Source organism: Melozone crissalis, unplaced genomic scaffold (assembly GCF_028551555.1).
Source record: "Melozone crissalis strain CALT ecotype California unplaced genomic scaffold, PUWL_Pcris_2 ptg000006l_1, whole genome shotgun sequence".
Lineage (NCBI taxonomy): Eukaryota > Metazoa > Chordata > Aves > Passeriformes > Passerellidae > Melozone > Melozone crissalis.
In genome coordinates this window covers 37,493,761-37,518,360 of record NW_026535784.1, presented here as the reverse complement: position 1 = coordinate 37,518,360, position 24,600 = coordinate 37,493,761, and the positions used below count along the sequence as shown (strand labels likewise).

General features: G+C 41.0%; 1 protein-coding gene across 1 annotated transcript in view; it reads left to right on the top strand.

The window, feature by feature from the left end:
* The first annotated feature begins 1,981 nt into the window (after nt 1-1,981).
* The window catches only part of MND1 (meiotic nuclear divisions 1), a 41,208-nt gene continuing 18,589 nt past the window's right edge, over nt 1,982-24,600 (top strand). The window contains exons 1-5 of the mRNA XM_054295830.1: nt 1,982-2,026; nt 4,157-4,222; nt 5,042-5,099; nt 6,709-6,857; nt 23,971-24,045. Of these exons, the coding sequence (XP_054151805.1) occupies nt 2,024-2,026; nt 4,157-4,222; nt 5,042-5,099; nt 6,709-6,857; nt 23,971-24,045 (351 nt within the window). The 5' untranslated portion in view covers nt 1,982-2,023. The remainder of the gene's footprint in view (nt 2,027-4,156; nt 4,223-5,041; nt 5,100-6,708; nt 6,858-23,970; nt 24,046-24,600) is intronic.

Genomic DNA, 24,600 nt, shown 5'->3' with positions numbered 1-24,600 from the left:
CCCCATGATGCCTAGAGAGGACACCTAGAGCAGAAGCTAGACAGTGTTAAAGGAATAAAGTAGGTATTTATTAAAAGGCCTTCAAAGGATACACCTTGGGCACTACAAGAGCCCAGCCATGGCTCCTCCCAAGATGGACACCAAGTCAAGAGTTTTCACACTTTTATAAGTTTTGGTCCATTCACATATTGGGGTTAATTGTCCAATTACAGCTTCAGGTTATGAATTCCACCCTCCCAGGCTGCTCTCCTCAATTCGCTGCTCTTTATACCTTTTGGGCCTGAAGCTGCAGCGGTGTCCTTGGTTCTCAGGCTGGAAAAGGATTGTTTTGTCTAACTAACTTGTGAAGAGAACTTTCTAACACTTGATATGAAGTTCAGAATTATCTACTAATGCAGTACAGAATCTGGAAAATGTGAAAGCAAAGTCTTAAGGCATCACCCAGGGGCCATGGGCAGAGAAAACCTGCAGAGCCACTTGCCCCAATATTCCTCAAGAGCATGTTTTGGAGGTGGATGGGCTCTCTGGGTTGCTGTGATCACATTCAACCTCTGAAACAAGGAATGCATTCCAGCTGTGGTTCCAGGGTGTGCTCCAGCCGTGTGCTGGCTCGGTCTAGGGGTGACACCTGGGTGTTTGCTGGCAGTCTACTTTCACAAGTAATGGGGAGAAGGGAGCACTGCTGCCTTATGAGTATTGAACAGAAGACACGAGGTACTTGCTCCAGGCCCACATCAAGAGTGAATGCCCCTCTGAAAACCCTTCCTTCCTCTCCTCTTCCTCTACTGCAGGCAGCATGCTCAGCTCTGACACCCACCCTGACACTCATATGTGCTGCTCAGAGAAAACCTACACTGCAACGGGGGCTTTGCAAATGTTGCAGCAATCATTTCCTTGGCAGCAGCAGCAGAAAAAACAGCAGAGCTCAGTTTTGTTTCAGGCTGTGAAACAAAGGAGCAGGAAGGGGCCCAGACCCTCGGACTGCAGTGGTGAGGGTGACAGGAGGAAGAGAACTGTCACAGGGAGCATGGGGATATAGTCACTTTAAGGGCTGGCCAAAGGAAATGAAAGGCAGGGAGACAGAATAGGAGCCTTCAACAGCAGATGAGGGGGTGTACCAATAGATTTCATCCTGAGTTAGCAAGCTGAAAATGTGATGCACATGAGAAAGAACAAAAAGCTTTGTATTAAAAATGTCTTTTCTAATTTGCTTTTCATTTTTAGTAACACACTGGTGCATACAATGAGGAATGGGATCATTGGAAAAGAACATCAGGTTTCAGGGAAGGGGTCACCTTGCAAAAGGCATTGAAAATATTCACAGGAACTGCCTTAACATCTCACCTTGCACATTTTCATTTGCTTGCATTTAAACTCTTGACTTAGTATGGCAGATATGAAGCCACTGCTGTTGCAAAGCAATTTCCCACAACTTGCTGCAGCTGAAGGAAAGTGATTTACAACACGAATAATAATTAAAGCAAGCCGTCAGTAATTAAAGTTGCTACAACAGTCATCGCAATGAACAACTGCTCCAAGCAACACCAGATGTGGCCGGGCCCTTCCTTTCCACGGGCAGCGAGGGTTTATTTTTCCACATCCCGTGGAAAGGCCTTTTGTTCAGTACAATACGTGTGGTTATCATGTTCTTTTTGTGCCCTCAGTTTTATTCTACAATAAAAAACAAAAAAAACCAAAAAAACCCAAACCACAAAAACCCAAAAAATAAAAACCCAAACCAAACGAAATAATAATAATTAAAAAAAAAAAAAAAAAAAAAAAAAGCCACGCACACAGCAGCCGAAACCACGGTGCCGTGCACGGTCACCCCGCTCCCGCCGTGAGGGCGGTGAGGGCCGCGGGCCGGGCCGGGCCGTGCCGTGCCGGGCGGGGCCGAGCGGGGCCGGGCCGGGCGGCAGGCGGCGCTGCGCACGCGGCCTCGCGGCCTCCCTCCCTCCTTTCCTCCCGCCGGCCTCTTCCCGCCCGGTGGCGCCGGAATCAAACCGCGCCGCCCGCCCGCGACATGGTAAGCGGGGCCGCCCGCCCTCCGTCTCGCCCCGCTTTCCTTCCCGGGCGGCTGCAAAGGCTGCGGGTGGAGCCGCGCCCGCGGTGATGGCGAGTGACCGTGCCCGCGCCTCGCTGTCCCCCCGCCTCGGTGGCTCTGAGGGGAGCGGGGCTCCCGCTCCGGGGAGGCCCCACGGTGCCTGGGGGTGCAGGTCAGCACGGCGTGGGCCGTGCCTTTGGGTTGTTGAAGAGCGATGCAAACGAGCAGGCACCCGGAGGAGCGGCCATAGCCCCGTGGCTGTGGCTCGGGGTGGGTACGGTGCCCGCTGCTTCCCCCCGAGACACGGGAGCCCAGGTGTGGCCAGGCTGAGCCTCTGGCTGCGGCTGTGGGGAGGGGGGAGAGGGCAGAGCGGATCGCAGGTGCGCTCGCAGCGCCGCATTCCTCCGTCTGCCCGCGGCAGCGAAAGGGATGCCCGTGGTGTGGTTAATATTTGTGGTGGGAATGCCTGCCAGTGAGGTGGGAACGTGAAAGTCAATAACCTCCACGGAGAGTGCTCTTGGCTTCGTTGTTTTGCTCTGTTTGCCGGAGTGGCCGTGTGAAACTTGACGCCCTCGGGGCGTAGCTGCAAGCACGTGGCTCCAGAAGCGCCGCTTCCATTGCGCGTCGTGCGCCTACGGGTTCGGTTCCTGCTGCTGCTCCCGGCGCCTTCAGGGCTCTTGGAGAAAGCAGGAGGTGGAAGTTAAACCCGTCTGCTTTCTGTTCATGCTCCTGCTGAAATGTTCACGGCAGCTCCAGGTTCGCATCCTGCGATATACTGACATCGCAGGAGGCAGCAGTGCTGACCTAGGGTATCGATGGCTGAAAGAGGTAACCTAAAAAAATAATAATGGTGCTCTTTGTGACATATAATATTGAATTGCTTCTGCTTCTGTCTATGTATTACTGCAGCTGCATAAGCTAGCTTTTATGTTTGTTTTTTAAAAAGAAGTCAATCTGGCCATTTTGCTTTTGGTGTATGTTTTTAAGTGTTATGTGCTGCCTCATCGTGTTCTTTTTTAAAAAGAAACTGCTATTAAAAAGTAAAAATAGTGTTGACTCTTTTTTGTTGGAAACTTGGAAACATAACCATGTCTTTCTCAAAGTATCTTCTTGTTAGACTACTGACTTCCACTGATTTATAGGTGACAATATGCCTTTTGTTTGTTTTTTAAAATGAGACCTTTTTCTGCCAGCATCCTATTTGGCCCTTTCCATCCCCCTTTCCCTTTTTTGTAGCTGCACACAGTGTGTGAATCAGAGTGGGGCAAGGGGAAACTTCAGATTCCAGTTGTGGCTGCTGCTTTTGGGTTGTTGAGGATTATGGTAAATGCTATTAATAAATAGCATTTATTAATAGAGAAATCTATTAATAAATGCTATTTATTAATATTTTACATTCTCTGAGAAATATTTTACATCCTAATTTTATAAGAGGCATATCAAATAGCACCTCTGAAAGTGACCGGAGGAGATTGTTTCTCAGTTTTGTGTTGTTGATAGCAGTTTGTGAATAGCCATTTCTGCCTTTTGCGTGGAGCTCAACCCAAGTTATTTAATGCTTGGTCACACAACCAGAGAGAAAAGAAATAAAAGCAGCATGGTTTTTAAAATATGACCTTGAAATTATATAGTTGGTTTGGACCTTTGAAGAAGGGCATATCTCAAAATGCTCTGTAACTCCTTAAAAAAAACCTGAATGGCCTACAGCTCACACTACTGTATGCATATCACAAGATAGAAAGCAATTAAAAAAAAAACTAAACCAAACAGAAGGTACTTTTTATCTTTGGAAGAGTTATTGAACATTTGTGTGAGTTTGGTATAAATACATGTTTTGGGATTGGTATGTGTCAGGGAGAATTGAGGCTGGAGTGGGGTTGGGTTATGTGAGTGGCTGGCTCCAAACTTAAAGGTAGGTCCCTCCATTTCATAGATGAGCTTAGTGTAGAGATTATTTGCAAAGGAGTGTATCTGAAAGCCTGGGTTTGGTGGTCAGGTATTTTAAAGGATGTCAGATATAACTTACAGATAAATAGATTTGAATTCTGAGCACATAGTAATTTTGATGACTGAATGTCTTGGTTAGTTTTTTTGTTATTTCCCCTGTTCTAGTCCAAGAAAAAAGGTCTGAGTTTTGAGGAGAAGAGGGCTCGTATGATGGAGATTTTTTTTGAAACAGTAAGTAACTTGCAATTGTCCTGCATTTACATTGGTGGGAAAACAGGTCCTCAAAGGAGCTTAACTGTGAATGTAGCTGAACTCTACCCTGGCAGGCATTTCACTGATGCCCTGTGACATCAGGGTGAAAATTACAGGGGCAAAACTTCATTTGTTTAACTTCTGCTCAGGTGGCCATCCCCAGGGGGAGACAAGGAATAAAGATGCACAGGTGATGTTAAATTCTTCATCTGCTACTTATGGACATCTCATTTTGAGTCTGTTACCATAAGAAGGGACAGCAGGAAATTAGGCAGTATCTCACTGCATTTTATGAGAGGAGAAAGAAATCTGAGCTTTAGAAAAACTGAGAGCAGAGTTGGAAAGGGTCCCTGGGGAGAGGAAACCTGGAGATCCAAAAGCTGACCTACAGTTGTATTGGTGGCACATGTAATGCACCATGTTTTACCTTTTAGAAAAAATACTGTGACGCTTGAGTACTGGAGCAATGTGGTGTCTCTGTGCTGACAGTCTAACCTTTCTATTATTCTTTCTAAAGCCTTATTTAAGGGCTTTATAGTCTAATTTGAAATGAAATATGATGGCTTCAGATCACCAGAGGAAAGAGAAGGGCTTGTTACAATAATAGTTTTTTTCTTATTATTTAATTCTCAGAATGTTCCAGTTCTATTGAGGGATATGCAGGCTATTTCCCAAGCAAAACCAAAACATACAATGTATTTCGTACTTGCTTTTGTTGGCATTGATTTAGTGTAAAAAACACTCAGGCTTAGATGATGCTGTCATTTGGAACTGAAATGTCTTTTATGTTTTGCACAGAAAGATGTCTTCCAGTTGAAGGATCTAGAGAAGATTGCTCCAAAAGAAAAAGGGATTAGTAAGTGTCTATAAAAGTTATTTCTCTTGAGCAAGAAATCATTTTTGAGACGGGTCCTGCAGTGTAAATTTTCCTGGCTACAATCTTAGGTTTGTGATTTTAATAATGGAAAATACAGCTAGAATGGGAGACTGGTCAGTGGCAGGGCTGTAGTGTTAAAAGTGACATGGGAGGGGGGCTTGCTTAGGCTCTGAGCTGTCTGACTTGCAGTGACTTTCAGTGTATGAAATCATTGCTTGCACTCAAGTATTAAATATCTGCCTGTAATATCACAAATGTTTAAAATCCTAGTCCAAATATACATGGGCAGTGTGCTCTTGAGCTTTTCTCCTCCAGAAGTGGCTGGAGAGCAATAGATGGAAGGGGCTTGTCTTTTCTATAAAAGCCTTCCTGATGAGATCCATTGGTTTAGGATTAGGTCCAAGAGGATTTATCTGTGCTCTTGGATTGTTGTGTATGTGCCTTATTCATTTTCCTTCTGTGCTCATTGACAGAAGGGAGGCAAAGCTTAATGTTTATGTAGTTACCACTGGCCTTCTCAGCTTATCTTGGTGGCACTGCAAGAGTAAATGAACTTGCTGAGAGAACTGCAGATGTGAATATCACAAAGCAGAGTTTTTCAGTTGTGTCAGCAGCCAACAGAGGCATTCGTGGGCTTCTGAAGAGATGTGGTGCTCTCTTGGTTGGTATGTCAGTGCATGTGTTTAGTCGTAATTTGCAGTAAAATTGAGTTTAGAGTTTCTAAAGCCATTAACACCTTTGAATAGTCCAAATTCATCCTGTCTCTGCATATGAAGGCATTTAGCCACACAACCCAAGCCCCAGTTACTCTGAAAAGAAAAATTACTAACCTGCTCCCATCCTGACATCCAGCCTATAGCTTCCAAAAGATATGGGACCCCCTCTAATCTTGAAATTGAACATCAGGTACCAAAACCTGTGATTGAGCTCAAAAGTCTTTATATCTGCTACACCTGAGGATAACATAACTACTTAGCTTTGTTGAACAGGTACCATTTTTTAAAATGGTGAATTATACCATAGGTTTGAAAGGAAATTATCAGTTATGTTCAGAAATGTTGATGCTTGTGAGTGTAAATGATGTTTTGTATTGGAAGTGAATATAATGAAAATCAGAATCTGTCCTTCCTGAGTCTATGGACAGATGGTTTAGTGCCTCTGCTGCTGTGAGATGTATGCTGCTACATACATTCCATTACAAAGTGAAATGTAATTACACTCCCAGTCAAGAAACATAAATTAATCCAAGTTAGAATTAAGACTGCAGGACAACTTCTCATGTGCCTCTCATGGATTTATTATGGTATTGTAGTGTAACATGCATGTGTTTTGTGCAATACTTCTGAGCAGTGTTTTGCAAACATCTGGTAGCAGATGTGCAGAATAGCAGCATTTTGGAGCAAACTGCTGGTTTCAGAGAGATTCATCCCTTCGAGTGAAGCTTTGAGCATGTTGTCCGTGAGAAATCTTCCAGCTAGCTGACACTGGAGGGCAATACAGATGATTGTAGGTGGTACTTTGTGGTATTCATAATTCTCCATAGTCCAGCTGCTATGCAGTTCTGATTTTACATTTTTGCTTTTCTTAGCCTCGATGTCAGTGAAAGAGATTCTGCAGAGCCTTGTTGATGATGGCATGGTGGACACTGATAGAATTGGAACTTCCAATTATTTCTGGGCTTTCCCAAGTAAAGCTCTTCATGCCAGGAAGCGTAAATTGGAGGAGTTAGAGTCTCAGGTAAATCTATTCTATGAAAAATACTTGTTTATCTGAATGGTTTTGCTTTTTCTTATACCCCCTTGTCATTTTTGTTTATATCTCTCACGTGTACACATGTACATATCACACACACAGATTTTACTGTAGGAATTATCTGTCACTCATAGTAGGGCATTGTCATTATCTTACTGTTACCTCAGGAAAACTGGAGGTTCTTATTGGAGCTTGAGAAAACTTCTTGTCTACTTGCTGCTGAAAGCATGCTAGTCATGATGCAAAGCATCATTTAAGGACTCAAAGGTAGCATGCTTTTGTGTCTTTTCTATAAGATAGGCTATCATGAGGTAATCAAAGTGATGACAGCTGGAATGCATAACCTGAGTAGATGAGGCAATGGTTTCTACTTAGGCCATTGTGTTTTCATCTGCTTTTATTGGTGGCTTAATTTGTGAGCACTTCTGTAATCCCATACTGCACTTTTAGCAGGAGAAAAGAGCAAATTGGTCATGAATCACAGAATCAAGGAATGGTTGGGGTTAGAAGGGACCTCTGGAGATCTAGTCCAATTCCCTGCTAAAGCAGGTTCACCTGGAGCAGGTTGCACATGATAATGTGCAGGTGTATCTGGAGTATCTCCAGAAAAGGGTCAGTGACCTCCCTGGGCAGTCTGTTCTAGTGCTCTGTCACCCTCAAAGGAAAGAAGTTTTTTCTCTTACTTACATAAAACTTTGTGTTTGTGCCGGTTGCCCCTTGTATTTTTGCTGGCCTGCATTGTAAAGAGTTGGGCTACATCCTCTGGACACCTGCCCTTAAGGTATTTGCATTGATAAGGTCCCCTGTCCTCTGTGAAGTCATCTCTTCAGGCTGCACTGGTCCATCTCCCTCAGCCTTTCCTCACAAGAGAGATATTCCAGTCCCTCTTTATCTCCACAGCTCTCTGCTGGACCCTCTCCAGCAGCTGCTTGTCTTTCTTGAGCTGAGCGCCCCAGAACAGGGCAGAGCACTCTGAGGAGGCCTCGCCAGGGCAGAGGACAGGGGGAGGAGAGGCTCCTCTTCAGAAGAGCAGGGCATGTTTCATTGCAGCATTGCTGTTCTGTGCATCTGGTTCTCTCCTACTTTTTGGGAACTGTCTTTCTTTCTGCTTCTAATGGGAGTGGGAAAGCATCTATTCATCAGTTTATCTGCAATGGGAGTATATGGTAACAAGATGAACAAATGAGCTTTTTGAGACCATGTGGTGGGATTGTACTGCAGCACTGCCAACTCTTCCTGTGATTACTCAGCATTATGTTCTTTCTTCAAAGAATCATTTGAATTAATGCAGATTTACTGGTAGCATCTGAACATTTTTATAGCCATTATTTTCTTCAGGCATAGCTCTGAATGAATCTCAGGCATTGCTGTCTTATGTACAGTGTTGTCAACTTCAGCTATTTCTTTGTATTTATACAGTTATATCAAAATAATCAAAAGAAAAATGCTTTTTTTCCCCCATCTTGAATTGAAAAGAGAGTTTGACTTAGCTGAATATGGTTTTACTGTTTTCAGGCATGGACTTAACCTGGCACAACTGGACTTAAATTAATTTTTATAGACTGGTAGTAACAATGCACTGGCTCTTATTCCATGGAGTTTCATTTGTCTGAAACAGATTAGTTTAACTCTGCACTGAGTTGGAACTGAACTTCCCAGTAAAATTACTCAACTTATTAGTACATTCACACTAGTTTTAGACAAGGCTGCTTACTCTGCCAGCACATAAATTGCCAACTGAAAAACTGAACAAATGCATTCCAAAACTCCTGTTTTGTTCACCAAACTCCCTGGTGCCACTGTTTTGTCGAATGCAAATGATTTGCTCTTGGATCCTTTTTGTTGTTGCTCATGCTCCATATTATAGCCAAGTAGCTGAAAGGAGGAGTTGTATTTGTTGTCCTTGCCCTTGGGCCTAGTCCCATTGTGAATTTTGAACATAATTGGTCAAGCAGGTCTCTGGCATACCCTGATGAATATCTGTCTTCCTTGGAATGTCTTGCAGAATCTGCCTAATGTGCTCCATGGTAAATATCCAGGAATTGCCTACAAAAATATGCTGAACTGCTTTAAATGTACTTTCACTTAAACAAACACATCTATTATTATGAAAGTGTAATAGGCATGTAGTTATTGACTTGTGATGCTATTTCTATGTTCTGATATGAACAATTCTGCAATACAAAACTGTTCCAGAAATAGTTTTATTACCAGAACCTTACTTGCAAACCAAGCCCTGCCCCTGACATTTGGGCTTGTTGGTATGAGAGCTCTCTTTAGATGATGGTATGAGTTCTTCAAAAGTACTTCTCTTCATTACCTTGCTTTTCTGATGAGACTGGAAATGTTTCAGCATTTCAGAGAAAAGCATTTTCACTAGCTGAAAATAACTTCTCTATTGACACAGTGGAAAGGTGGCATTTTCAATGAAAAGCTCTCTGAACATTTTTACAAGATGATAACAGGTTCTGTCTGTGAGTTCAAATTAGCTCTTTTGGTGTTTGTACTCTTCTTGGTGTGCACACATACGGATTTTCTTAAGGACTTCTAAATCTAGTCACTGACTATCACAAAGCTTCTTGTCAGAACATACAAAGCAGAGGAAAAGAGTCAGCTATTGTACCATTTCTGTTGCATGTTGCTTGTCTTTGATCATTCCCATACAGAGCTCGTGGTGTGCTGAGAGATGTGTTTGCTCCCTGTGTGTTGTCCACATTGATTGTTAACTGCATCAGTCGGTCTCTTTGTGCAGCAGTTAAAAGCCAGAATCAGGCTGCCCTACTTAAAGCATCTTTCAAAATCCAGCAGTTCAGTTCATGCTGCAATTAAGGCTTTTTCCCAGGAGGCATTATCTTTGTTTCCTGAGGGCATGGGTAAATAGTCAAGGGAAAGGAGGGATCCCAAGTGCTAAATTGTCATTTGGAAATAATGTGGAAGAACAGAACAGGCTGCTTCATGATGTAAATTCCCCTGCTAATTCACAGCACTGAGGCTTATGTTTGACAAGTTGGGCCTGCTGCAGGACCTTTTGCCTGCATATGTTGATACTTCAGAATGTTACAGCCAGGTTGCTCATGGCATTCTGCATTTTACAGAACTTGAGATTGTGGTAGGCTGTTTAAGGAGCTGTTTTTGAAACTTTTTTTTTTTGTTTCAGATTTTTTAGTGATTATTAAGCCACATCCCATCTTGGAGATGCAGAAGCAAAGAAGTCTGGCTTGGTATTCATAATGAAGATCAAGCCAGTTTTGTCTGGATGTTTTAAGCTGCACTTCACAGGGGTGCTGTATACACCAGACTTTTTCCAGGGAGGATTCATTACATGATCAGTGTGCAGAGATACCACAGTTAAAAACAATGCTAAAGTTTCTTTTGACAGCTTCCCTGCCTGACCCCATCTTTTGGCTTGCTTTTGTGGAGGCAGGTGTTTGGAGAGGGGCACTAATCCCTGACTTATATATGAGGCAGATCTTGTGCTGATCTAATTAGTATCTTGGTGGTGCCCTCTAACCCCAAGTTACTGCTTGGGCCTCTTCCTGTTTTTCTGAAAAGCAAGGATAGCAAATGTCTTTATTTTGTGTAGCATCTGCTAGAACTATTTCCTCCAATAGCTCCCACAGTGAGAATTGCTAAGTAGGTCCCTTTGGATTTTGTATTGATTTGTTTTGCAGTGGTGTGGTTGCTCCTAAAGGTTTGTGCCTTCTGTCAGGTGCTTATTCTTCCCCTCTTGGTTATGCTTATGCATCTGTGAAGAGGACCACTGAAAAAGTGAAATATGTTGGCAGCTGCCTTTTAGGGAGATGGGTTTATACACACATTTGGTTTGTTTGCATGTGGAAGTTGCATTTGCTTAGGTTGGGTACAGGTGTGAGGTAGTGAAAGAAGAGCAAGGGTGTGGACTGAGAAATAATGTTTTAACAATGTTCATAAGTGGAGAAAATTTTAATGCAGCCTTGCTTGTAAAGGGAACTTTTGAAGCTTTACTGGGGGATTAGTCTTCCTTCCCTAAGAAAAGGTGAAATGATGTGATCTTCTTCTAACATTTTTCTGTCTGTTGGATTTAGAAGCCTCGAGTTACCTGTGATCAGTTATAGTTTGACAAAACAAGATATTTATTCTTGGTATAACAGTTGTGAGTGAGGAAAAGAGAAATCTTTCTCATGTAGCCTTATAAACAGATTCGGCTTAGATTTTCTTTCATTTTTTCATCTCTGTCTTGGGCAAAACACTTGAATCTGACCTGAAATATCAAGCACTTCAACGATGTTGTGTTTGTTAGTGTAACTATTGACAGTACTGTTAGCACTGTAGTCCACTAGCTTGGGAGAACAATTAGTTAGTTTCTTTCCTCAGTGTGGTGGTGTTAATTTCACTGTTACATTTAAAACTAATAATTTTACTGTGTTGTTATTTGTCTCATTTCTCATATTGTTGCTCTCTTGTGGGTTAATCTTTTGTGTTCTGAGGCTTTTGCAAGGGAAAGTTTAACAGCCAAAACTGTTAGAGCTGCTCTTCCAGCTAAGAGGAAAATGGTGTCACCTTGAGCTGCAATGGAGATGGAACAGAATGTTTTTAGAGCAGGATCATACTCATGACCAAGAGACTTGAGAGTTGCTGGCAATGTTTTTCTCCCACTAAGCCTTGCATTGGGCCACTGTTAGTTAAGGCAGAAAAGATTAATTGATGTTTCATTCCTTAAATCCCTGCCCTAGGGCTGGTAAAAGGAGGGATTTTTGCTTCCCATGACTCATATATTGAACCAAGCAGAGAATTTGCACTGGGTACATCCTGACTCACATTTGCCAGCTAGTTTGGAAAAAAAAAAAAAAAAAAGAGAAAACCCAACAAACCTCACCCCCCAGCCAGGAATGAACTTGTTGAAATCAAGTGACTTCATATGTATTAAATTGTTTGTACTAATGAGCATTGAAATATGAAAAGTGAAAGAATTTATTTTAGTAAAAAAAATGAAGGGAATACTGTATTAGGAAATGCTTATGTTAGGAAAGCACATTGTTTGAAAATAGTTAATGAAAAAAAAAATTCATATTGTGAGTAATCTGGCTTGAAGCCTCCTGAAGATATCTGACAACATAAGTAAAAGAACAGAACCTTGTTTATTTAGAATGCACACAAAAAAATTTAGTTTTAACCATCAGAAAGTTCTTTCAAGATGCAGCTTGGTCTATTTCTATCCTTTTAGATATATTTTTCCTCCTTAAATACTGTGACTGGAAAGTGGCTGAATAAGTCTGCTTGAGACCACTGACTGAAGCTCAGGAAACTTCTGCTGTCCTCATTGTTCCAGTGTGAGCAGCCTCCTCCTTCATCCCATTGACTCAGTTGTTGGGGTATTTCCACATGGTTTGGAGGTTGATCCTGGACTGCAGTTAAGTACAAGTGCTCAGCAGTGGCTGGCTAAAAGTAACCAATCCTGCACTGAGGTACAAATCCCTGGAGATCACAGATTGCAGTGAGGAGTAGCAAGCCTGATGGTGCTTGAAGTTGGGTGATGCTGCTGTAGACACTGGACAAGTCTTGTGTCCCAGATGGTGCTTTGCATCAGCAGGGAGAGCCTGTGGGACCCAGTTCTGTGGAGCAAGCTTTTGGCATTGCTTTGCAGAAATGTCCTCAGTAGATGGTGCAGCATCAGCTCCCAGCAGAGCTCCTCACACACCTCAGGTCTCTATTGCAGTTTTCAGCCTTTGATAGTTCTGAATGCAAGGTCTCACTGATTTGGGTTTTTTTGCCTCTCAGCAGTGATGAGCTATTCCTAGAGGTACATGTGCAACACCTTTGGAATCCATGGCTTAATGCTTTCAATAGAACAGTTTATTTTTGCGGTGTAATATTTTCCCATTATCCATTGAAGAGCTGTATTCAGTGTGTTTTTAAAAATTCTTTGTCTATTTATTGAAAAAAAAAGGACTTGTGGGCATAAAATGTCTTAGGGTTTATCATGATCTGAAGCTTTGCTGTAATACATTTAGAAAGCTTAGCACTATCTTTTTCATATATGTAATTTTATTAATTTTAGGTAGTAGATAGTATGGTTAAAGAATTGTCCTCTAAACCAGAAAAGTACCTTTGCAGAACCAGAAGTCAGAACTAATGTGTGTGACTTATGCTAGGAATTACTTATTTAGACATTTTTCTCATTCAGTAAGTTAGACATATGTGTGCTTACTATTTAATTCTGTTAGGTTGCAGAAAATGCAATAAATTGTTCCTTTCCAGGAAAAGTAAAATTCTGATGGCTGAAGAGGTCTTTCTTTTAATGCCATTATAAGGCCTTGGGCTGTGTGGTGTAGTGGAATGTGTCCCTGCCCACGGCAGAGGTAATTGGGACTGGATGGTCTTTAAGATCCCTTCCAACCCTTACCATTCTATTGCTCTGTAATATGTAGGCAGGACCCGAGTGTGCTGACTAAGTTAGAGTAGTCTTCCCATATGCATGCTAGGCCTCCTTTTTTCCCCTCTTGTTTGAGGATGTGTCATTTAGCTTTCTAGTTAGTTAGTTAGTAAGTTATTCTTCCTTGGATTTTCCTGACCGTTTTGATAGTCTGCAGACCCAATGAGCTGGGTGATTCCATTCTGTGCTGGCTCACTTTTTTTATTTCTCTTGCATAGTAATTACTCTCCCAACAGAGACAATTTGTGACCCTTCCCATGTTCAGCCTTCTGGCTTTCACTGACCTGTACATTTTATTTGAACTGAAGGACTAGACTCATAAAGAAATGGCCTGTTGCAGAGCTGGTATGGTGTGACTAACTCACTTCAAACCATCCAGGGGGAGCTGTAACAATAAGGGCAAGAGGCTGAGAATTTGCATAATTTAAACATTGTCAATATGATGATTACATCTATGCCCATTTGTTCATTGATCCTGTAAGGCTTATTCCCTCTATTAGTCCCCTGGAAAATGCTAATAAAATTTTATTTGAATCGTCCACAATTTTTGTTACTTCTGCATCTGGCACTTGAATAATGGTGATATCTTAAAATGATTGTGCATTTACTATGTCCTAAAATGTCCATCAGAGAACTCTTCTAATGCTGTAGCTTATTAGAGCCTTCTGGAATTATGTTTTATGGCATTCTACAAAGCCCTGGAGGGTGTGCTTAGTTACTGCTGTCATGGCAGATTTCTAAAAATACAGTGCTCTGGAGGCTTCTGTTGGAATTAAGCAACTTCATAATTTGGTGTTCATTAGTTGAATTTCATGCTTTTCCTTTTACTGTTAATATATAACTAACTTGATGGCAACTGTGAAGTGTAGGTTTTCCTTTCCTTGCTTTTTGATGAGCATAAGGTAAAATTGACATGATTTAAGAGCAATTGTTTTTAAAACTGTCTCTGTAATAACTCTAAAAATTTTTACGTAGGTTTGAAGGAAGATTCCTACTACATTAAAAAGGATACATAGATATTTATTCTGATATAATGCAGGAAGACCACTAGGTTTTTCAAACAGGATTGTGTGTGACACTGAATTTTTAAGTAATATCATTAAGCAGTTTACCTTTTTGAAGAGGTTTGCTAGCTGGCTCCATTGCTGCTAGCTCCGTTCCTGGCACTGCGGTGAAATTGTTAATCTGAAATGAAAAGAAACTGGAAGTAAAAACAGGGCTGTCACTGTAGAAGCCCAGTCAGGTCTGGCAGAGACACAGCCCTGCACATCTCCCTGTGCCCCATGGTCAGCATGGCAGGTGGGAAGGACCATTCAGCAGATCAGCAGATAACCAGCATCCCGAGAAACTTTAAAGGCTTAAATGTTCTGTGCTGTCTGGAAATTTGCCTGTACTGTAAGGCCAGAAGCTTCCAGCCTAATGATAGGCAGCCAATACTACTTTCAAAGCTGGATTTGATGGAGACACTGAGTTGTAGTCCTGTTTAATGTAAACTTTGACTTTCACCTTAAAATCTTTTCATTCAATTAATATAGCATATTTTATTTTAGAAAATGAACATGCATGCAGAAATGAGCTACCAGCAAGCAATTATAGAAGTCTCACTTCATAGAATTGTCCTCTTCTGAAGGGAATAAAATTAAAGAAAAACTAAACAAAAAACCCAGAGTATAAGACCAAAATGTGTTAAGTTATTTTGATGCAGGGAGGCTTTAGAGGAAAAGGTCTTTCTTGTCACAGCCAAACAACTCATTATTTTTGAACACATGGAAAGACTCTTCTTTGTATCAAGAATTGGAGATGACTGGGTGATCTGTCTAAGCATTATTTAAAAATGACAAAATTGGCATAAAGAGTTAGTATGTAAAACTGCTGTCAAAACTCTGAAGTTTGATAGATGTATTTTACTAAGGTTTATTATTTTACTGATAATATCTCAGTGTAGAATTTGGGCATTTCTAGAAGTTTGTGGAATAAAGTTTGATTTTGTTTCTAAAGTCTTTAAGCAGAATGAGAGCTCAGGGAGTATTGCATGAATATTGTGTTTTAACTTGTGCCTATCTCTACATAGTCCCTGAAGGCATTGTCAGTGTATGGTCCAGCCGCTTCAGACAGCAATCTTCAAAAACCCTTCAGGGAAAAATTGAAACTTCTCTTCATCCTCTCCCTTTCTTTCCAAGGGAAAATATCTTTCTGTGTTCTTCCTGCCTTGAACAGGCCTATTAACTACCACCTTGGACTTTGTAGGTTTATTAAATACCCTAATGTTCAGTAACAAGCATATCCTTCATGTCCAGGTATGAAAATTTTCTGTAGTTCTGTCAGTCATGTGAATATCTTTTGAAGTTCTTTCAGCTTTCCTTATTAGATTTCTTGCATTTGTGAAACAGTGTTGAATGAGGTGTTTCAGCTGGTTTTTGTTGGTTTGGGGTTTTTTAGGTTGATTGGGGCGTACTTGATATTTGTGTCTGAGTAGACAGCCATCTGTCCCTCAGGTCTTGCCAACTGCACCAACTCTGAAAGCTGCCACAGAAATTCAGTTCTTTCATTGAGCCTGCACAACTGTTTCTTTCACCTTTTGTCTATTAAGGAGGTTGGCCTCGAGCAGTTAGTTTTTGTTGCATAACCACTGCTTATCAAATGGTGTTGCAAATGAATGAAGCAAAAACAAAAGCTCTTGGCAAGACATTTTTTCTAAATTAACTTAATTATTATGGCAAATCTAAAAAGATGGAAAATAATTGCATTAAAATACTTTTAATGTAGAGGGACTTACTGTATGGTAATACTTTTAAAATAATTGCAGGTAACAATATCAGGTTTGTACGTTTGAACCCTCATGTGGATGACTGAAGGTTCCTATGGAGGGGGAATTTCTCATTTGTTTCTTCTGAATATCCCACATTACATTTTATTTGCCAGAAAAAACCCAAATACTCATATTCAACATGGCCTGAGAACAGAGCCATGCCTAATTTACTGTATGATATTTCAGCTTACTCTCATCTGATAGCATGTTAAGTAAATCAGGATTATAGACCTAAATTTTATCTTGAAATGTAAAATGAATTGTGTTTGTGGGAGGGGCAAGTAAATCAGTTTTTCCCACATGGATACTCTAGCAAAACATAGAAATACTGCTTGTAAGTGCAGAGATCTAACTTAAGAATTGCTAGTTTTTGAGAGCCTTTGTAGTGCTTTGTCAAACAGTTGTATGGAGAGTCAGGTATTTTTTCAGTTTAGTCCCCTGGAAAAAAACCTTCACTTACTTAGCATTACTGTCAGATACTTTTTTTTAATCACTGACATATTTATAGTGCTAAACTTAAAAATTCACACTTGTTATCTCTTCAGTCCCTCTTAAAAAAGACAGAACTTACACATTGGCAGGATGAATACTATGATGTTTTGGAGCGAGTGTTATTTACTTACAATAATCAATGTACTATCCTTTAATTTAATAGCAAATATGATGTGTTATGGGAGAAAGGGAATGTATTCAGCTCTGTCTTAGTGAGCATGATGAGGGAGTCAAGAGCTTATGGGTCAGGATAAAAGAGCAGAGTGGAAAGAGCAACCCTGGTGTGGGTATGTGCTGCAGGCTGCCTGATGAACAGGAGGAGAGGGATGAGGCCTTCTACAGGCAATTAGCAGCAAGTCTCACAGTCACAGGCCTTGCTTCTTGTGGGGAACTTTTAAGCTCTCTGACATCTGCTGGAGAAGCTGCACAGCAATACTCGGTCAGTCCAGAAGGTTCCTGGAAAGCACTGCCAGTAACTTCCTGCCACAGATGGTGGAGGATCCCACAAGGAATGGTGTGCTGACTGACCTCATAGTAACCAACAAGGAAGTCTTGGTGGGATGTGAAGGTTGGGGGCAGCCTTGGCTGTAGTGACCACAAGATTGTGGAGTTCAGTGTTGAATGAAGAGGTAGCAGGACAGCGAGCAAGATGATGACCATGGACTTTAGGTGAACTCACTTTAGCCTCTTTAGGGATATTCTTGGAAGAATCCCATGGGAACCAGGCTCTGCAGGGAAGAGCAGGCCAGGAGAGTTTGTTGATGATCAAGGCTCCCTTCCTCCAAGCTTGAGAATGATGCATCCTAATGAGAAAGAGTCAGGCCAACGGCACAAGAAACAAACCACCATAGATGAATAAAGAACTGCTGTCATTACTCAAGCAAAAGCAAAAAGTTACCAGGAAACAGAAGCAAGGCCAGGCCACTTGGAGTGAGTATTGAGAGGTGGTCAGGAGGAGTAGAAATGAAACTTGAAAGGCCAAGTCCCATCTAAAATGACATCTGGCCACCTTCTGAAATTCAACAGGGACAAATGCAGGGTCCCACACTCAGGGAGAAATAACAGCATGCATCAGGCTAGGGGCTGACCTGCTGGAAGGCAACTCAGCAGAGAAGGACCCAGAGAACTTGGTGGACAGCATGGTGTCCCTGAGCCAGCTGTGTGCTGTGAGCCAGCCTGGGTGGCCAAGAAGGCCAGTGGTTTCCTGGGAGTGCCTTAGAAAAAGCAGGTTGAGGGAAGTGATACTGTCCCTCTGCTCAGCCCTGGTGAGGCCACATTTGAAGTTCTGTGTCCAGTTCTGTGTTCCACAGTAGAAGAGAGACATGGAGCTCCTGGAGGGGTCCATTGAAGAGCTACTAAGTTGGTTGAGGGTCTGAGAATCTCTCCTATGAGGAAATGCTGCAGGAGCCAGGCTTGTTCAGCCTCAGGAAGAGGTGACTGACAGGGGACCTCCTTAATGTGTGTAAATATCAAAAGGGTGGCTATCAAGAGGATGGATTGAGGCTCTTTTTGGTGGTGCAAAGCAACAGGACAAGAGGCAGTGGGCAGAAGCTGAGGCACAGGAAGTTCTACCTGAAAGGAGGAATAAGGTCACTCACTGTACAGGTGACCAAGCAGCAGCACAGGTTGCCCAGAGGGGTTGTGGAGTCTCCACCACTGGAGATATTCAAGAACAATTTGGACACAATCCTGTGCAGTGTGCTCTAGGCCAACCCTGCTTGAACAGGGACATTGGACCAGATGATCCACTGTGGTCCCTTCCAACCTGACCAATTATGTGATCCTTTTTCTCCAGAAAATCAAGTTTATTCCCTATTCTCTCCCAAGTTTTTGAATGGACTCTTTCAAAGATTGCATTAAAATTCTTCTTATGGTAAAATTTATATCATGCATAAAGAGAAGATAGTTCTTGAACATTTTTTTCCAATATACCTATATTTCAGTATTTAAAACCAAAATTTTTATGAATACAGAAATGTGGTGGGCCCTAACTCTTCCATTCTTTTTTTTTGACAGTCTGTTTTCCTTCCATTTTATGATGTCCTCTTGCTGAAAAAATCTTCTTCTTCAGTTTATGAGTTAAAAATTCTTACTTGATCTTGCTTTATCTCTACTCTTGTTCTTACTTCTATTTCCTGAACTGTTGCAGAGTCCTAGTTGCTCTTTCTATGTCCCACCAAATATAAATCACTACTTCATGTTGCTGAAATGACTTGGAGTGGCTCAGGGTAAGATGTTGCATGCTGCTTTCTCTTCCTTTCACAAATGTCAAAAATAAGGAAAAAAATAGATCTCAGTTGTATTTATGCAGTGAGTGTATGTTTGCTGTTTGTGGCTCACTGAGAGTTTAATGGGACATTTATCACATCCCTGACGGAGCCCCCAGTGGAGCTGGCGGCTGCTCCTGCTGTAGTTCAGTTCCCTGGGTGGGTTATATGGAGAAATGGCCTCTCATGAGTGATACAGGACATCCTGGGATCAGAGCAGAGGCCACAGTACTGCAGGTCACAGGAGGGCTCTCCATGCTCTGTGACCATGATTAGCTGGCTGCAAAGTTTGCTTACATGTATTTGGAAACTGTGGGAAGCATGGATTGGGACTGTGTATGTAAAAGGAGTAGCTGTATGCTTGCTTAGTGTAGTACTTAAGAAAGCAGTTCTGCATGTCAGTGTGCTGCCCTTTGGGATTTTTCTTCCTCTAAGTTTTAGTCAACAGTTATTGTTAAGTGATTTCTTTTAGTAATGTTCTCTGCCTTTCTTTTAACACAAAGGTCTGTTTTCAGTATTTTCAGATTGTTCTTTGGCTGTTGATCTTTGCATTTGTCCTCTCTATATATTATTAGTCTGTTTTTAGCTTCAATTTTTTCTGTCTTTCTTTAAAATCTAGAGGAATGCTTTGAAGTACTTTCTTTCCATACCTTCTGTCAATTCTACTTAAGGTTTTCAGTAGTGAGTTGGTTTTTCCATAGAAAAGAAATACACCTATCTACTGCTTAATGTTACCCTAAACCTCTTGAACTGTTTTCGTTTAACCAGAAGACAACTAACCTTGCCTTTAGCCTGAAACAAGGCACAGTGAGCTTCAAACCCAAAGCAAATAACTTTACAAGTTAGAAATGATTTAAAAATTTATGTCTTTAATTCTTCTGTAGTGCCACAGTGAGTGAAGCTCACAAGAGCAGTAATTTTGAATACCATTTTTGGTTGAGTGTTTTGCCAAAAGAAAACCCAAATGGATGATTTTTCTTTTTCAGACCATAATGACAGTGAGTTAACAGCTGTGAGCACTCTTGGTGGTTAGCATGTGAGACCTTGGCTTGATTCTTGGCCAGTGAACATGCTCAGGGGCTGGGTTTGCATGGCTTATACTGGGTTTGTAGATATTTTAGTATGCTGGTGAGACAAGCTACATGTTTGTGGGATACTGGTGGTTAGAGTGGTTACAAACAGGGAATCAGATGGCATAGGACCAACAAAAACCTTTGCTGGAGGAAAAAAAAGTAGTTTTTTATTCTAGAATATAAGTTTATCAGGCAGGTTTTGAGAAAGACTGGAACTGGAACCTGCTGCTCTTGTTCATTGGGGTTAAACATTCCTCTTCCAAATGTAGATCAGTGGCTTGCTGAAGCTTGCCTGCTATTAATGTGTTCATACTAGATTATAAATGATGTGAGTATGTCTAATCTGTGTTCTTTGATACAAACCAGACCCCAGGTTCCCTGATGGAACTAGTGCTATCACCAGCACACAGCACTTTGCACACCCAAACTGCTGCACACATGTCTAGCTAAACATTGTGATACCTTTGCAGAGTAGGAAATATCATCCCTTTGAGTGATTGTTCCCTTTTGGGAAATTGGGGGGAACTTGGGATTGTATCAGTGTCTAAGGCTAGTGGCCATTTAATTGATCATACTGGTCTGTAAACTAAAGAAATTGTTCCCCAACTCTCCTGTTTTATAGATGCTAGTTACTTTCTTCATTAAGCTGTCTTCTTGCAGGCTCCCACTGTGTTTTGAAAACATGAAAATGCTCTTGTGGAGAACATTTTTAACTTCTTAATTTTGAATTATTTAGTCTCCTCTCCTTTTTCTTTCCCCTAGATGATGTTTTTGCTGCTTTCTTGCATCTTGCTTAATCATGTGCTGATTCAGAGCAGTCAGATAGGAGACATGAAGCTTTGTAGTGGAGTAGAATCTCTCTGTACTTCTTCTCCACAGCTGGTCTGTTACACTTGTGGCAGAAGGTTGTTCCTGTGTCAGCCCAGACATGTCTCTCAAGAAACATAGAGGGCACACAGTATCTTTATCTCTGGACTGCTCTCTCTGCTTTTGGTAGGAAATAGATTTCTCAGAGTGGTTAATGTTCCTTGAGAAATTGTTTGCCAGTTTCCCTGGGAAGTTGCTCCAAGGATTGAAATATTCCATTTGCTACTGTGCTTCTTTCCAATCAAGCTTTTCTACAGCTGGTGAGTGGGAAAGTAAGTCACTGTATTTGTCCAGATGTGGTTGTCTGCTATCATACATACACAATGTTTGCATATTCTGCTTTTTTTTTTTCTTTTTAATGCCCTATAAACTGTCATTTGCCATTTGCACTTGCCTTTCAATTAAGTATTGTATCATGTGTGTCCTTCCTTCCTCTGACTCCTTTATCCTTGCTTCTTTCCTTCTTTCATTATAGTTGTTTTCAGCTGTGTTCTCACCTCTCTATCCAAGCCTTTCCGCTTCTCTCATAGTCATAGATTCTTTGTACAAACCCTGGCCATCTGTTCCTCACCCTTTGAATCCTTGTCCTCTGTTAGGGTTTTTTTTCTATATCTTGCCTCCTTCTGCTCTTCCTTTCTGTATCCTCAGATTTATTTGTTATAGAGGATAACTACCATGACTTCAAAATAATGTATAAAGAGCTGAAGTGTCAATTTATTTAATAATTTTTTTGTTAAGTGTAATAATAATTAAAGAATGATTTAAAAATCAGAAAATACCCAAACAATTAAAATCTGTGAGTTAAGAAGGTAATATTTTAAATAAGATTATGTAAAAATCATCTTTGCTTTTAGGCAAAGGAAGGTCTTCTAACCTCATGGCACAGTAACCTTGCATGTTGTGTAGGACAGAATCTAAGAAATTCCTTTATCTCCCATAGTTTGTCATTAGTGTTTCTTGCATTAGTAAATGATGTGGCATACAGAGGATCAAGAAAATGATAAGGTGCCTCATTGGGTGCTTCCATGCTGTAAACTGGCTTTTATAATTTGCACTCCTTGAGAGCTCCTCCGGTACATCCATTTTAGAGAAAGCAGAAACATTCCTTAAGAACTTAATGAGTATGAAAATAAAACAGAGAAAATGACACCTTTATGACCTCCCTTGCAGAGAGCATTGGCTTCTTTGCACTTGCAGTCTAAGGGTCTGGGTAAGCTCCTTGGCTTCTCTGTGTCCTCTGTGGGTTTTGCTCCAGAAAAGTCCTGCCTTCAGAGATGCCAAATGACTTGCTCTGAGGTTTGTGTTCCCTGGACTTAGTGAACTGCAAACTGCATCTAAGTACTTACCCCTTCTGAACTGTGTACCTCTGTTTGGTATGGCATCATGTGGGGACTAACACACCTACTCTTGTAAGAATTTTGTGGAAAGCCTGGAAGGAGTACTCTTTGACTATCCACCAAAATTAAGATGTTGGTCTACTTCAAGCCACATAGTGAAACCCATGCTGCCTCTGTGGTTTCTTGCATTGAGAGCAGAAAGTAAACAGCTGGACGTATTTTTCCTCAAATTATGTCTTACCATTAGTATAATTCCTATATAAATTGAAGAAAACTAAAGCATTCTTTTAGAAAGGAGACTTTTTGGCTGTATGCATGCTCACACGTGCATGAACACAGAGTAATTATTTTTTTAAATCAAGCTGTGAAAGAAACCACAAATCCTAGTGAGCTGCAGTTGGGCTGTATCCTAATCTTTATGGATCACCAGTATGGAGTTTCTTTTTACTGTTATGACTGATCTTCAAGACTTGGCAGTAAGCTCTGCCTGATATTTATCATACATTTACATTTAGTATTCTGAAAATACGGACCAAACATTAGTTTAAATTGAAATTGAGAGGTGATTATACCTCCAAAGGAGTGCAGTTTGTGTTGCATGAATGTATTTATATCAGCTGCACAATTTTAGTGATTTGGTTAAATTAGCAAAGAGATTGCAAGAAATATCTGGGAATGCTTTTGCACTCAGTGGGATCCTCAGTGAGAAGGGGAATGTAGAAGTGGAGGACTCATGTGGGGGATCTTGGGGTAGAGCAGAGTAAAAGCTGAGCTCTGGCAGCTGTTCTTTTCACAGTTACTGTGATATATTGGTATACTGATTGGTGCTTTAGTTTTAAAACTAAAACAAAGGGTACTCAAAAAGCATGCTGTTGTTTCTTTTTTTCCTCTTTTGTGTTGGTTTCAATGCAGTAACTGTTTTTTATTAGAATTTTTTTTTCGTTCTTCTTCATCTCATTTATTATTTCAAGGTGCTTTGTCTGATGCTGAGTATGGTGTCCCTGAGGGTCGAGTCATAGTCCTGCTCAGCTTAAGAGTTTGCAAAGTATCTCTGGAAAACTGCCAGCTGAACTGGAAAGGCCTGGTTCAAGATGGGTGGCAGGTTAATGGAGAGAGCTCTGTCTTGGCAAATTATTTCTCCTGATGTAACAGAAAAATGGAAGGATTATTCACACCAGCCCTGTGAGATTCCTCTGCCTTGGGCTTGAAGGAAGGGATCTCTGTGAGCTCTGGCAGTGCAAGGGCCACACAGTAAAAGGGGGCCACAGCTTTGCATGCCTTTGAACAGAGGCTTCTGTTCATCAGCATGTAAAGGGGATTGGGGCTGTGCCAGTGGCATACCGCACTTTGGGAACACCGGTATCCACAGCTGAGCAGGTGGAGCTGCTGCAGCTTTTGTCCCTGCTTCCTTGAATAGGGACAGCTGGAAAAGGACCCAAGGAAATCATCAGATCCAAAGCCTCCATGTTAGGGGGTCCTTTACATAGAGATGCCAGATTATGGTATGAAACAGGATTTTAGTCCCATGCTGAACGTGCAGTATATAACAAGATTATGTGCCACAGGAATAAGTATTTCTTAGACTTGAAGTTGTTTCCTGTAATTCTTCTCTGTGGGTCAGAGCCTCAGATTTCTATTTGGGCACTTTTGTATTTATTTTGTCTTTATTTTTATTACATAAGTTACACATGTATTTTAAAATTTAATTATTTTTTAAACACATGTATTTTAAAAAGATATATTCACTTTTTAATTTAAATACATTAATATTTATGCACATTTTATAGCTGTGTTTAATGTTACTGGAAAAGTTTTATTTTGTTCTTTGTTTTCCTTATTAGTTTGCTGAAAGCAGTCAGAAAAAAGAGACTTTAGAAAAAAGCATCGAGAAATCAAAAATTGGACGTGAAGATACTGTAAGTTGCTTTGGGGGGAATGTAATCCTACAAGGAAATAATGCTACAAGTATGTACTTCTTGTAAATACTAATGTAGTACTTCCAGGTGTTTTTAGATATAAAAGTATCTTAAAACTTGAACTACCCAGAGGCCTGTACCAGAGTTGCCAATGGGTGCTGAACTGCCAAATCTGGTAACTACAAACTTCGATGTTGGTTTGGGTTTTTTTCAACTTATTTGTAATATAGTTTCCTAAATTACTGTTCTGAGCAGTAATGTAAGCCCAGTGCTCTTTGCTGCTGAAGCTGTTAACACTGAAAAAATATATCTAGGCTTGCTGTTTGTCATAACCAACATATTAGTTAGAAATACTTTGTATGGTATTCTAGGTTGCTGACTTGCTCTGAGATGCTCAGTCTAAAGTGATTTAAACCTCCAACAAACATGCATAGCCAGGAGCTTTCAGGAGGAAATTGAATTTTGTAGGAAAGTGCCAAATCTTCAAATCCAAACTGTTTTGTAGAAACACTCTAGGTTTTCCCTATGTATGTTTCATTTATCTAGTAAGGAATA